At 36.7% G+C, this 15,411-nt stretch overlaps 1 protein-coding gene across 1 annotated transcript in view; it reads right to left on the bottom strand.

The window, feature by feature from the left end:
• The window catches only part of prkx (protein kinase X-linked), a 100,003-nt gene that overhangs the window by 25,834 nt on the left and 58,758 nt on the right, over window positions 1–15,411 (bottom strand). Inside the window, exons 2-4 of the mRNA XM_057330606.1 lie at window positions 9,422–9,590; window positions 8,459–8,722; window positions 205–324 (exon numbers count right to left, since the gene is read on the bottom strand). Of these exons, the coding sequence (XP_057186589.1) occupies window positions 205–324; window positions 8,459–8,722; window positions 9,422–9,590 (553 nt within the window). The remainder of the gene's footprint in view (window positions 1–204; window positions 325–8,458; window positions 8,723–9,421; window positions 9,591–15,411) is intronic.

Below are 15,411 nucleotides of genomic sequence, written 5' to 3'. Positions count from 1 at the left end.
AAGCGAAATTCGGAAATCGGTTACCCCGCCTTTAATAATAAAATTATGTTTATTCAATAAACAATAAAATGAATATTTATACAATTTTCTACATATAATTCCACCAATTTGGTGGAATGTCCCAGTTATAAACTACATCTGACATGACAGAATGATAAGAGTTCATTAAACGTTTATCAGAAATTGATTATAGATTTGTCTTACCCTGCTAGCATTTCAAAAATGAGCACACCCAGAGCCCACCAGTCTACCGCTCGACCGTGACCTTTACTCTGAATCACTTCTGGAGCCAAATACTCAGGGGTACCACAAAGAGTCCACGTCCTAGAGAAAGAACATGTGAAGAAACAGAGAGAGAAACTATAAATATACAAAAATATAAATATCCTACAGTTGACAAAAAGGGTGAGAGACTTCATATTCATATAAAGAAACATATATACATGTAACCTAGCTTTGTTTCACATCTATATTTAACTCTGTAAATAATATGATATAAACATGCAGCCCAGCAACCACACTGACTGCTTAGATATAACAAGAATAGCCATGGACATCGCACAGAAAAGAGTGTAATTACAGAACACATTGTGACAGATGGCTTTCTTGACAGGACTGTATTGGCTGTATACCACTTCAAGTCAAGGCTACGATAAGCGTAACAGTATATGGAGCTCGAAGTCTGGATGAGAGCCCACAACACCGTTTTATTTGTAGTAGAGGGTTTCTGATTACATGGAGTAGCTGCGGCTCTGTGGGGTGAAATGACAGATCTGTGTTTGTTTGAGGCCACGGGGCCAGTCGATAAATGAGTCTGCTGACCTGTCCTTCAGCAAACGGCTGCCTTTTGCTTCTCTGTCTAGACATGATTTGCAGATTTATAACATCATTTTAAGATTGCATTAGTTGATATCAGAGGTTGCGCTAGACTTTTTTATTGTCTGTCATTTTGACAGACAGGCTTGTAAAAAAATCCGTCATAATCTATTTTTACCCGTCACTATGGTGCAAGGTGGCATTACGAGGTAATTAGCATGTTCATGACGTCATCACGCTGTACTTGCGTTTATTCTCGGAACTAGCTGTATTTTAATACAACTGAATGCCCAATAAAGCCGATGTTGTTTATATTCATTTATATATTTAATGTTTCTGTTGTCAGACATAAAATAATAATAACAGAGAAATGTTTATGTTCATATGTCCAGTCTGTAACAATGACATGTGCTTGTAAATGGTGTTTTGTACTCACTCACTCACAAGTAAGCTGCGGTTGCGATTCATGAATGTGCTGCTTCTGCCGCTCACTGAACAAAGACGCCAAGAGAGACATTTTTCCACCACTGAAAGTTAAGGTTTATCCAAAAAGACACTAGTCGCTTTTCTGAATGAAAAAACTCTGTGAACACCACACCACTGCGCGCCTTTGTGTGTATGATGCATCTGCACCCTGAGTCTCCACTGACGGACCAGGTATCGGAAGGAAGCTGATGAATGGGAAACACACGTCCCTTTGCGAGCGTGTTCAGGGCAGGGATAGTAGCCTACGATCATGCTCTAATGTAGGTAAATGACAAAATGTGGAGTTACAAATTGCCCTTATTGTAATTCGTCAAAACGACGGACGGCCTTCAGATTTTTCTGTCGCTGGCAAAAAAATAAGTCAATGACAAAGAATTTTCGGTTAACGCGACCTCTGGTTGATATATCAGGATGTCAATAGAAAATGAGATGGGTGTAGAAGAGAGATAGCCGTAGAAAGGCTTTCTGATCTGTAAATTAAAATTTTAGGTCCAACTGCAATCATAGCAACTTTAACATTTAATTTCATTCAGTATTTCATTTGATGCTGAATTCTCTGCTAGAAACTCAAGATCTCTGTAATACTTAACTCTGGATTGCCCAATAGTGGGTGTATAATGTCCTGTTCATGCAGCAAACACGTACAAAGACCTGTAATTTCTCTATATCAGTCTGTAAGGGCAAAGACAAGAGATTTTTCCATCCCAATACTGATATATAAATCACATGAGTAGATCTTCAAATGTTTCTTGGGGGAAAAAAACATGTACGTAATGATAACTATATTAGTTATCGATATTACCCAGCTAACAATTTTTGGTTGCCAGAATGTTCCCCTAACGTTAGTTTTTGGTTCCCAGAACGTTCCCCTAACGTTAGTTTTTGGTTCCCAGAACGTTATTTTCTAAGGTTCGTTTTTGGTTCTCCAGGAAAGTTTTCTTTACGGAAATAGAACGTTAGTTACCGGTTCCCATAACGTTCTGGGAACCAAAAACTAAAGTTAGGGGAACGTTCTCCTAACTTTATATAAACCATGAAACTAACGTTTTATTTCCGTAAAGATAACCAAAAACAAACCTTAAAAAAACTTTCTGGGAACCAGAAACTAATGTTAGGGGAACGTTCCCAGAACGTTAGCCTAAAGTATTTTTCTCGGGTCCGTTTGGCCTCACTACATGTCAGTAATGAATACATCCATGCTTTTTTATCCATCGCTCGTCTAATCTAATTAAAATAAGTAAAATACATCATCCCACACAACATGGAGGATGAAGTCAATGCATTAGATTATTCTTTTAGCCTAATAATTCATTTTTCATTACAGAAGTAGCCTAATTTTAAATTTAAACAGCACAGTATATCATTTCTAATAAAACCACACTGTGTGTAGACCTACCTCAACATCAGACATTATAGATATTGAAGTAAAATAACCAATGACTTCAACACAATATTTAAAGCAGATTTTTATTGACAGAAGAATAAACATTTAATTATCTTCAGGCTAACAATATTCTTGTCTCACCACAGAAGTATAGCGCGGCTCCACTTTAGATATAACAACCAAAAGCCCTGAGTTACAGTCCTTACATCACGGTCTATTGATTTAGATGTGTCAAATCAATCGAAAATCACGAAAATATAAGTTTACTCTCAAATCTGTACGTTTTTAAATAAAAAATAAATAAACCGCTAAACTAATGTGTTAGTGGGTGAGGTAAAACGAAATGACCATTAATTTTTAAATGACGGGAGTGCGCGGCAGAGCGGAGAATGCACGTGCTCGAGCGCACACACATACAGTAACAGACAACCAAACTAAAGAAATACACATGGATATATATGATTGTATTTTCATTTAGCTTAACTAGTTTATTATTTTCAGCCATTAATTTAATTTGGTCAGTATAACATGTCTTATAATTTCTGTACTGCACGTCACTGATGTTTACCATTAAAAAATAACCAAAAAAAATCCCCATCTGGGAACGTTATTTTCTGGTTGCAAAATAAAAACCAAAAAATAACCATCAGGGAATGATGTTTTCTGGTTGCAAAAAAATAACCAATAAATAACCATCAGGGAACGTTATTTTCTGGTTGCAAAAAAATAACCATCAGGGAACGTTGTTTTCTGGTTATTTTCTGGTTGCAAAAAAATAACCATCAGGTAACGTTATTTTCTGGTTGCAAAAATAAACAAAAAATAACCATCAGGGAACGTTGTTTTCTGGTTATTTTCTGGTTGCAAAAAAATAACCAATAAATAACCATCAGAGAACGTCATTTTCTGGGTACTGATATAATTTAATATTATGTTGGCCAGTGTAACAACATTTTGTTGTGTGTACACTTGTTGAATGACAATAAAGTTTGTCTAAGTGTCTCAAAAAAAAACTAGGGTACCTCAGGGTTCAGTGCTTGGCCCACTCAATATTTCAATACAACCTACTACTAGCCATACCACTGATAACATGATCACAATAAGTGAATTTACATGCAGGGGGGGCTTGTTGCTTAGAGGTTATTGCCCTTTCTAATACCTTATTTTTATTCACCTTCTTCCTTCCTTTCTTGCACTGTCTTGCTTTAGCTCTTTTCTCTAGAATGGAGAGGATTAGCCTTCACCAATTACTCAGAGTCCATCAGTGTGGGTGTATCAGACCACAACAGCATTCTAATGAGCTGCGAGGGAGGTTGAGTTTGACGTACTTTTCGACTGGCTCTGATGATTTGTGTTTACACTAATTATATCAGACAAACCTATTATTGGGAGCAACGTAAAACTGATCCTGTTATTAAGATCACACTGCACATCTGATGTCTCAATTAACAATATACGCATGTGTGTGTATTGCTGCGTTTGTGTGCCTGCATAAAAAAAAAACGTATCTGCCTGAGTTTTATTTGAGGTCACTATTCACAAACACAAAGATCTCTATTTCTGACAGCTAATAAGTTTGACATTGCCGCTGCTGTAACAGACATGTAAACACCTTAAAATTCATAATCAAACTGTCAAAAGTGACTTTTACGATGTCAAATTTGTTGTGATGAAGGTGCTTTCCTCATAATTTCCTTAATGCATTTTTGGTTTTCGATTGGCCACTCAAATCTGTGCCCCAACCATCTGACACGTTTTCTCCATCATCCCCAAACAAAACCACAATAAGAGCCCTGCAATTCATCAGCAACTGTGACAGAATAATAAGCCCTAATCTTTACCAGACACTCTGACAACAGCATACAAGACAAACTGATGAAAGATGAAAAATGCTCTGATGCCGCCTGAAAGAATCATTTCAAAATCATCAGGCTGATCCAGGAACAGATTCCCAAACTATAAAATTCTTTAACGACAACACAGCCTCTTTAGATGGCTATTGATCAGTGTAAACGCTGATACCTTTGTGCATATTGGTAAATATAAATAGGGCCACCAGATGGCAGTGTTGCCACACTGCAACTTGTCTTGACATTCTCTACTAAAACTGGAAAAATAAGAGCTGTTGCTAGCAGGAACAGTTATTTTCTCTGCTGCACTGGGGGCATTTTTGCTTCTTTTACTTTCTATATGTGGGTCACTAGCAAATCTGAGTCAGACCTTACCCTTTTCTGTGCACAGAATCGCAACACATAATGTTTACAGGTCACAGGGGTCAGGCCTTGGTCTGAGAAGATACACACATAACCACACAACTTACTGGTTTCTTTTATATTTCAACCATCCACCATTTGGTACCATCAGGGGTCACTACCAAAGGGAATTTCAATTTCAGCAAGGTTACTCTTAAACTGGACTACGCCCTTCACATTCAGAATTAATAACTGCAGGCAGACAGATGTTCTGGGGCCGAACAAAACAAAAAGCTCATATGAAGACAGCTTTAATACCCGCAGACAAGTGATCCATATGTCCTATGTACATAAATGTACACACTGATACGTTACACAGTGAAGTGATTTGATTTTGCTTATTTAAATGAAAATAAAAAAATCCATAAAACCCCTTCAAGAATTAAAAAAATTCAGCAATGAAGGTCTGAAAGCTTCCAAAAACAATTTGACAATGAAATAAATAGGAATGTTTAACATCATGGAATGAATTAGAACATCCGCAGCATGCCCAACCCCATGTTTATCAAGGACCTATACCTCAGATGACTGCTGCGTTCCGATCTCTTTTGAATAACTTCAAAAGATTTCAAAACATCAACAAACCTGTCTAAGCGTGTCTCGGGAACTGAGGGGAATTGAGTGTATTTCAATGTACTGGGACATCAACTGACAGAAAAAAAAGAGTGAAATCAGCAGTCAAATTGTATCATGTTGTCTATTTAAACATATAAACAATGTATTTTCAACTGCATTTGAGTAGTTGATTCAACAGAACAAAATTCTAATCTGTTCACACATTAAAATTACCATCATGCTTTCAAGTTACATTTCCTTGGTTATTATTTCAATACAGATTACAGATGTTTTGAGGGTATTTAAATGAATGACAATAAAATCTAATAAAATGATGGGTAAAATGTAAACTGCATTGTAAAAGACTGATACTTCAAATGGAAAAGTCAAACATTCTGTACTCAAAGCATTTTTGATTGTTGCAATATTAGTACTAAGAATTCTAAAAATGTACCACCTGCTTGAGAAAATAGTAAGAAACTGACGGAAAAAAGCAGTAAAGCAGTGCCGCTTTACAGTATATTTGTCTGTGCCTCCTACCTTGATTTTTTTTAGAGTCTTGCTATGAGTGTTGCGCTATGTATGTCAGGTTAAAAATAGTCCAGCTTTTAAACAATGTGTTTTAAGACATCTGCATTCCGTTTTAATCTGCTGTGCGCCCTGGGCTGATTTTGTGAGAATGTTTATGACGTCAACAACCCTTGTAAGACTGGATGACTGGGGTCAAGATAACCTGATACCAGACTAATTATAACCCTTAGTTTATCTTACCTAGGTCCTATAACAAGTCTTTCTAAATAAATTATACAAGCTGCATGCATATAAAAAAATTAACAATAAAAACAAAGTGTTTCATATCAACTAGGGCTAGGACGACATATCGTGAATTACGGTGGCTGCTGCCTCACATAAGTGCCAAGGACCGGGTGAAGCAATAATATCCTCGTTAATATGACAGCGTAGTGATGCAATACTGTTTTGTATTCCTTGTAAAAAAACATCATCCTTGAGCAAATGCTTCCCGTCAGTGCGCGGATCTAGTCTTTCAGGCTTATTGCTTAAATGGTAAAATACATATATAATTATGTCAAAATGACTGTTGAGTTTTTTTAAACACAATCAGATATGAAGTAAACAAACAGTTTTTGGGAGAAACTGTTTTGGACGTGTATCACTGGATCCGTGCTTTACTGCAAGTCTTAAAGTGCCCGCAGCTCAGTCACACCAGCAGTAATTAGGCCACTGGCTGTTTGTGTTTACTTAAAAATTTACGTCAAAACCTTTCATTTTTTATTTATATTAGGTTAAGCATTATCAATTAACGTTATAGTTATTAAGTATTTCTATTCATATAAATACTTTTAGTATTTAAGCAATTAAAGTTGTAAAAAAACATTACACATATTTACACAATTTACAAACAAGGAAACATCCTTGAATTAAATCCTAAAGGGACTGACTGTTAATTACTGGCATTATTATCACCCAGCTCATAAACGCATTACAAACATTACCATATGCTTTGTTTTGCTCAAGTCAAGTCTCGAAGATACTCTCTGATGATTCTACAATCAAAAAAATGAACAGGAAAAATACATGGATAAAAGAATCAAAGAACTTTGAAAAGTCCACAAGAGAATGAAATACAGTACACATAAGTAGCTAGACATAGATAACAATGGGTCAGATGTATAACGTTACATATGATTATTTTCTGTTTGATAATATATTGCATAAATGTGTTCAAGCAAAGCATATTTTCCTTGAGAAGAATAAGAACACTGAAATGTTGCGCGGAATTGCGTTTAATGATATTGTAACCATTCATTTTGCCCAGTGTTTTACCACTCAAGCAGGCGCGTTCTGGCGTGCTCACGTGGGAAAGTGACGACACGTACATATCCACTATACTAAACCATTTTATACTAACTTGGAAGTATATCGGTTTCTCAGACGAGCGCAAATGACGTGTGAATAAAAATCAATTTGTGCGTTGTACATTTAATGTAGTTTTCATCTGTTTTGTCCAGCAATACTTTAGTCATCATCAGATTGAAGCGTTATCACTGGAGAGTTTTGCTCGAGCAGCGTCCGATAGCACGCTTCCCTTCCGCTACGTAAGCGAAACTGCGACCGCTGAGTTCGTGAAGTGTCCACTGTTCCACACCAGGGCTGGACTCGGAAGAAAAATCGGCCCTGGCATTTTTAGGCCCACATCGGCCCTCCACCGAATCTGTCGACGGGGGGATGGGGGTTGAAGTTTCACGCGTTCGCATTTATAATACATCCGTCTAAGCGGCTAACGCCTCCGTTACGGCCCCATACGTTAGTGGCAAACGCGTCCGTTACGGCCCCTTACGTTAGCGGCCACAGCCTCCGTTCCGGCCCCATACGTTAGCGGCCCACCGGGAAAAAGCCCGGTACGCCAGATGGCCAGTCCGCCCCTGTTCCACACTTCATACTTTCGGTTGAAAAAGTCTATCATCCGGGTACTTAAAGTGCACTTCTTTTTTAAGAATTTTCAATGTGAATGCACTACTCACACTATTTATAATACAAAATGGTGTAGAATAGTGCATAAGTGTGTGATTTGGGACCTACCTGTAGTTCCAGGAAATGCCAATGGGCATATTCTATCGCTGTGCTTCAGACCTTTTCAGGTATTTTCATGCTAATAAAGTATATTTAAAATGATGATGTATGACGAGTGTTGGTTTTTCAAATGCACGTTATAAACGACTCAATCTTGTAGTGATTTTAGATTGAGCAGTACTTCCTACTGATCAAAGAGCAGTAGTTCACGGAAGAGCTGAGCATAAAACACAGAATCGAAGCCTTTGCAATTTCAGAATCACCCTAGACAGGTATAATAGGTGTGAATCGCGATACATCGTCCCAGCCCTAATATCAACCACCATCTTCACTGACATATTGTAATATGTCACCAAACCAACTGCTGACATACCTTTCTGAAAGCTTTTTAGCAAAGCCGAAATCCGTCAGACGAATGTGGCCCTCGCTGTCCAGCAGAATATTCTCTGGTTTCAGGTCTCTGTAGACGATTTCTTTGGAGTGAAGGTACTCAATGGCACATACAATTTCCGCTGAATAAAAGAGCCCGGTGTTGTTACTGAAACGTCCTCGGCTGCGTAAATAGCTAAAGAGTTCACCGCCGTTCACGTATTCCATCAACATGTACAGGAAACACTCATCGTGATGCGTCCAGAACCTAAGAAAGCCACATCAAAGGACAAAGCTGATTTGATCGTGCAATGCTTTTACATAAGGGATAAAGTGAAGTCACAATGAACCCTGACAGGAAGGTAACTGTGCAATAACAACCAATGACTGTTACTACATGATTACCTGCCACATAATTGTATATGAAATATTGGAAATTAAATATTTTATAGGCTATTATTTTATTACTTAAACATTTTAATACTATTTGAAAGTCATCCAAATGAGTAGTCTGACATCATCTAATAGTTGTTATTGAGATATCATATCTCTGGACAGCCTGCTTGACCAATCAAAGACTCAAAACATTTTATATTTGCCATGTTATGCACAACGCTGCTATTTCATTATGGGCGCTGCTAAGATATGGGTTTTACTTTTTACTAAATTATGAAGGCATATAAAATTAAACTGCTATGTAAATAGTAATACACAGTATTTTTGTATATAGCTAGAGTAGATCACAATAATAACCATGTTTCATACCACATACAGTAATTTATTATATACAATTTAAGTCTAAAGATTTTTCCACAAGCATTTGATTACACTATGGCATTGATATTTTAGGAAAACGTTAATGCAGATCATAGCGTAGTTAAACGTTTATGAACTGAACTGTATATAGTGTTCTGAAGCCTCCTGTGTCCTACATGCTGTTTGGTAATGTTGTGTAGTTTCCACTCACAGTGTGACGAGGAAAGGATGGCTCACTTCCGTCAGAACCTCTTTTTCATTATGGACGTGTTGTTCCTGCTTTAGACGGATCACATCTGGGATCTTCATTGCCTTCAGAGCAAAGAAACCTCTAGTCTTTTTATCTCTCACCAAAAAAACCCTTCCAAAGGTTCCTGTACCTGAAACAGAAAACCGTCAAATTAAGAATGTTGCAAAGTGACTACCGTGCAAGACCTGAAAATCCAAAAAATACTTTAAGCAAGTAGGACTTTATTTAAAACTGCTGTCATATTTTGACATTAAAATGCTTTCTTTAATCCCAGTGTGTGCCAAGATAACAACAATGGCCACAAAATATGTGCACTTAATCCACACTTAAAATGCATGAATTAGATAACAAAATACTGTATCAAACCAAGTGGCACCCGCACTTGGACTTATTTTTGTCAGCTCTTTTTTAAACTACATTTAACTATTTGGTTCCAAAGTCATATTTAGTGGATGACTTGTTCGTACAGAATGTGCATGAGGATTGAAACAACAGGTACTTAATCAAATTTTTACAAATAAATATTAAGATAATATTTAATAAAAGGCTTTACGCACAGCCTTTATTGTTCATTTTGTGTTGCTATCAACAAGTGTGCAAAACAATAAAAGACAACAAGAGTATTAGGTAAAACGGTCTGAAATGTTGCGATTCTTTTGGGTGCCACTAACAGCACAGCAGTTTCAAAGCAACAACATAAACAAATTCGCAAATAATAGAGTGCCTGTAGATTATTTCTGATAACAAGCAAAAGAAACCGAGAAGACCCATTACTTAGCAAAACTTGCCACTCCAATATTTAGAATTTAGATTGCAAACCCAAGTTCAACCACTAGATATCAATGTCCCAAATGGTTTCTCTAAATGCGACAAAACTACATGACCCATTTAACAAATTGTTTATTTAATAAAATGAACATCTTTTTTTTTGTCTGTGAGTTTACGAGGATATTGTAAAACATGAACCATTTCTTTGAGATTTGCTGTTATCACAGATAGACGCATGTTGCTGTACGGTCCTACGAATGGCGGCCGCGCCGCACCGCTGTGTGACGTCACGTGAAACCCATGAATACATTACATGCACATCTGCAATCATTCAGACAATTCTAACATCTCTTTTCGCTTTAGTTCCAACCAAATCTTTACATTTTGTGTTATACTTTAATCTCATTATTCCAATTCTTTAAAAGCTGAGACTACATAATCATGTTTGTTTGTTTTCACATTTATAAAAATGAATGTCTCCATGCTACAGAGCACAGAGAGCAGAACCTGCAATGATTTCTACTGCACAGCAACACAGGCTTCAGTTTTCAATATATTTAACTACAACACATAAGATCAATGGCAATGGAGAATGCAGCAGATGAGAGAGCAGGGCACCTTGAACCACCCACCAAAGTATAAAATACTCAGATTCACCGGGGAACCGTTACAAGCCCAGTGTTTCCCACAGGATTATGAGAGACTGTGGCGTGGATGACGTCATACACTAATTAGCATATTTGTGACGTCATCACCTCGGTTTGCGTTTTGTCTAGTTTTGGCACTTGAAATCTGTTTCGCTTCTCTGATCACATTATATTGTTTTAACACAACTGAATGCTATTTTCACATATTATCTGTTCTGTTGTCAGACATAAAACGAGTATAAAATAGTGACTACACACGACCCAATAACATCTTGGGTTTAATCCAACCAGCTGTTACTTTAACTGCTGCTAAATCCTGATTTATAAACGTGACATCGTCTGACAAAATCACCATACAGTTACATTGAAGAGCGAATCATGAGGTTATTTTGCCTGTATTAGCCTACTTGTTTGTCTCATGCAGCTCACAGCCTTTACTGGCGTTACTCTTCTCATCAATGTGTTGTTGTGTTATGAGCGCTTTTTAATTTTAAATGTGAGTGATACTTTTATTGTAGATTGCGTATATCGTGGACAATTCGGTGCAAATTAAGAAATATCAGAGAATACACTGTTGCTGTTACACAGAGTTACAACTAGGGTTGCAAAATTCCTGGAATTTTCAAGGCTGGAAACTTTCCATGGGAATTAAAGAGAAATATGGGAATTAATGGGAATATATGGTAATAAACAGGGAATTTACAAAATTGCAGGTTACCCTATAGATGCCTTTACTGTTAGTAAACATAGTGATGCGTTTTGAGGCAAGAATTTAGGTTGAGGCAGAAAGATCCCCCTGACCTCATTACTAATGCTATGTAGCACGTTTTGTTTGCTTGCTTTTTGACAATGACTTAAATCCGATTAAATTTTAACATGTTAGGTCACACACTGTCAAGGACAGTGATTGATTTTGAAAAAGTTAACTTTAACGCAAGGAACCTGGCCGATCTGTACACACTCACTCAATGGATACAGGGACGAACTGACAGTATTATCTCCAGTAAAGTGGCCTGACATCTACACCTACCAGACAGAGAAACCAAGCGTTTATAGTAAAGATAAACTGAGAGCGTATACATCTATAGATGCCTGCGTGTACTAACAGTGGCAAACGTTAGCAAATGCATTTACTTGAACACAAACCTGATACATAACATGAGCCTTCTCACTGTTCTCTCTCCCTTTATACAAATGTACTTGTGACAACTAAAGAAGAGATGACAAACAGTTTCCTTTATGTTTAGTTTCTGGTCGATAGTTAACTGCTAGTTGTAAAACTAACAAAGTTAGCTAGCATAACCTATGCGTTCAAAAGTTAACGCTACGTGAAAAATAACCTTGTTCCAGTTTATGATTTGGGCATACGTGAGATATTTTTAGACACATAGCCAAATCATAATCCACACCAAAAAAAGACAGTAGTTTTTTAATCTTAAGTGTTATGAAGTGAAACGCGAGCATTTTTGATGATCGTTTCTGTTCAGTCTGCTCATCAAACCACTTTTAGTGTGTTTAACTACAGCTGTCGTCAGTGTTTTTGTTTCGCAATGGCAGCAGGTGTGTGTAAAAATATCAAATTGGAGACTAGAGTTGTCAAAAGTACCGGTACTTCGGGTCCAAGTCGGTACCTAAAAATAAAAAAGTTGTCGGTACCTAATTTTCACAAGACCCGGTAGTACCGACGTACCGGGTCAACCGGGTACTGATGCTCTGTCTGACAGGTTGTCAGTCGGAAACTTTTCATAGACGCAACAAGACGTGATGAGCGGATAAGCGCGGCTCCGATCCACAAGAGATGCGCACAGAAATACTTCAGATTAAAGTCATATCACGAAGAAAACGAACAGAGTTTTGTGGTGAAACGAGGAAGCATCCGGATTTAAGTTAACAAGTTCAAGCGGTAAGTTTCAAATTCTGTTCGCGTTTGCATTATGAATGTTGTATCATATGTTAAGTTAAAGGTTACGTCAAAATAAACATCCCTGTTTGCGTGTTAATTTGTTAGCGCCAATGCTAATCCAGTCAAGTGTCCTTATTAACCATTTAATGCTTTTATAACTGTAATGGAGTAAAATTAATGGGAGGACAGGGTGGGGTTTACAGTACCTATTTTATTTAGGCCTATCATACTAACTGTATGACTAGCAATGTGTATGTCTTGGATGGATAACTCTTATTAGGTTTAAAAAGCCACATTTAAACTAAAGAAAAATATATCTGTTGCATTTATTATTTTAATATACAGTTACCTTAATGTAAGTAATCTTGTGTAAATGCAGTATTAAAAACTGAGGTTTGTTGTAATTTGTTGTAATTGTCCAATTTTCCCTTTGTTTTGCTTCCAGCTAAACAAACAGGGAACTTAAAGGAGTAGTTCATTTTCAAAATAAATTTTCATGAGAATTTACTCACCCCCATGTCATCCAAGATGCTTATGTATTTGTTTCTTTAGTCGAAAAGAAATTAAGGTTTTTGAAGAAAACATTCCAGGAATTTTCTCCATATAGTGGACTTCAAAGGACTCCAAACGGTTGAAGGTCAAAATTACAGTTTCAGTGCTTCAAAGGGCTTTAAACGATACCAGACGATGAGTAAGGGTCTTATCTAGCAAAACGATCTGTCATTTAAAAAAAAGTATAAGCTTTATAAACACAAATGCTCGCCTTGCTCTGTTCTGCGATTCATGACTTCACGTAATGCGTAATTACGTTGAAAAGGTCATGCATAATAAAAATGTCCTATTGGGCAATTCAGCTGTGCTGAAATAGTGGGATTATTACACCTAGTCCTATTAAGCAAATCTTCTTCTACTTTCTGCTAGCCAGTTTTCTGTCATCATACAGAAGTACAGTAGGCTACTGGTCAAAAGTTTGGACACATTACTGTTCTAAATGTTTTAGAAAAAAGTCTCTTAATCATCAAGCCTGCTTTTATCTGATTAAAAATACAGAACAAAAAAGTAATATTGTAATTCATAACAGTTTTCTGTTTTAATAATTTAAAATATATTGTATTTCTGTTATGCAAAGGTTAATTTTCATCACCCATCACACAATTTGTTCCTACTATTTGTGTTTTTAAACAAAAAAATGCAGGCTTGAATGATGATCACATAAAATCGAAATGTGTCCAAACTTTTTACCAGTATTGTAATCACTAGGTTATAGTTTGTTTTTGCAAGAATGCTGATTGAGGAGTATTTATTCATCTAGCCTATTTCTATTCATTTGCATGAATTGAAAAAAATATTAATTACCACTAAAATATGTTTACCACAACAAAATAATGCAGTTTTTCTGTTGCTTGAAAGAATTAAAGTTCTACTTATAATTAAATCAGTCAAAATGTTAAAAAAATCTGTATTCGCTTGCCTGCATGTCAAATTATGACCAAACAAAATGTTTATATTTATGTTTTTATATGATACAGTTTAAATAAAATTGTAAAATTTCTAAATAATTCCCATAAATTCCTGGTAAGTTTCAAACTTGGAATATTTCCAAAATTCCCCAGATGAAGATCCCATGAAAATTTTCCAGAAATTTACCGGGCATTTTTCGCCCCTTTGCAATCCTAGTTACAACTACAGAACACATGTGCGCACGCGCACACCAAGAGCTCACACCAAGCACATAGAGAAAGGTGTGGAGACTCTGCTAACCTTCCATTAAACTCGATCAGCTATCTTCTCTGGCAATAACATCTGTGACTGTTGAGGTTTACATGGAAAGGCAAGTACACGGAGGAACGCATATTGAAAACACCGCCACATTTTAATTCATTCACTGTCATGAGAGAGAGAGAGGTGCTGAGCACTCGCAACTCTACAATGAATTAAGCTGTTTTAAATAGTAAAATAAATATGTAAATGGGAATTATGAAAAATCTATTCAAGGGTGTCAGTGTTGATAGTGTGGCAGGCCGCGACAAATAAATCAATATGGGAAACATACAACACAATCATATGTTGTTGTTATGAGAAGTATAAAAAAATTTGGTTCATTTGAAACTATGGCGAAACAAATTAGACTATGGCGGGCTGCCATAAAATGCTAACAATAAAACAAAACAATAATGCACTGTTAGAAACAAACAGAGCTGACAGGAAGGCCAAATGTGTAATTATTTGCACACAAATAAATTTTCGTATACGTTTTTTTGTATTCGTTATTCTAAAAATTCATCACGCATTGAAGTCCGATGCTTAAAGGTCTTTGCACATGCAGTCCGAAATTTTCGTATTGCTTTTTTTTCGTATTTGGCGCTCGTTTGTACGGTGTCTCTGAATTGTCAAAACACCTCTCAATAATACTTGTTTTACGGATGCGAAAAACGCAGAAAATTGAACCCAGTCCGAATTTTTTATGACAGACGAAAATATCGGAGGCAGTGTGCAAATGTGATTGCTACAACGTTGAGGTTGCATTTATTTTTTAACGTGCTGAAATTTCGGACTCAATGTGCAATGGCCTTAATTAATTAATCTGTAGTGAAAAAAAATCACAAAACCATACAGCCTGAACCTGCGTTCGC

This window comes from Triplophysa rosa, linkage group LG4 (genome assembly GCF_024868665.1).
Source record: "Triplophysa rosa linkage group LG4, Trosa_1v2, whole genome shotgun sequence".
NCBI lineage: Eukaryota > Metazoa > Chordata > Actinopteri > Cypriniformes > Nemacheilidae > Triplophysa > Triplophysa rosa.
The sequence above is the reverse complement of the archived record's forward strand: the minus strand, read 5'-3'. Positions and strand labels throughout refer to the sequence as shown.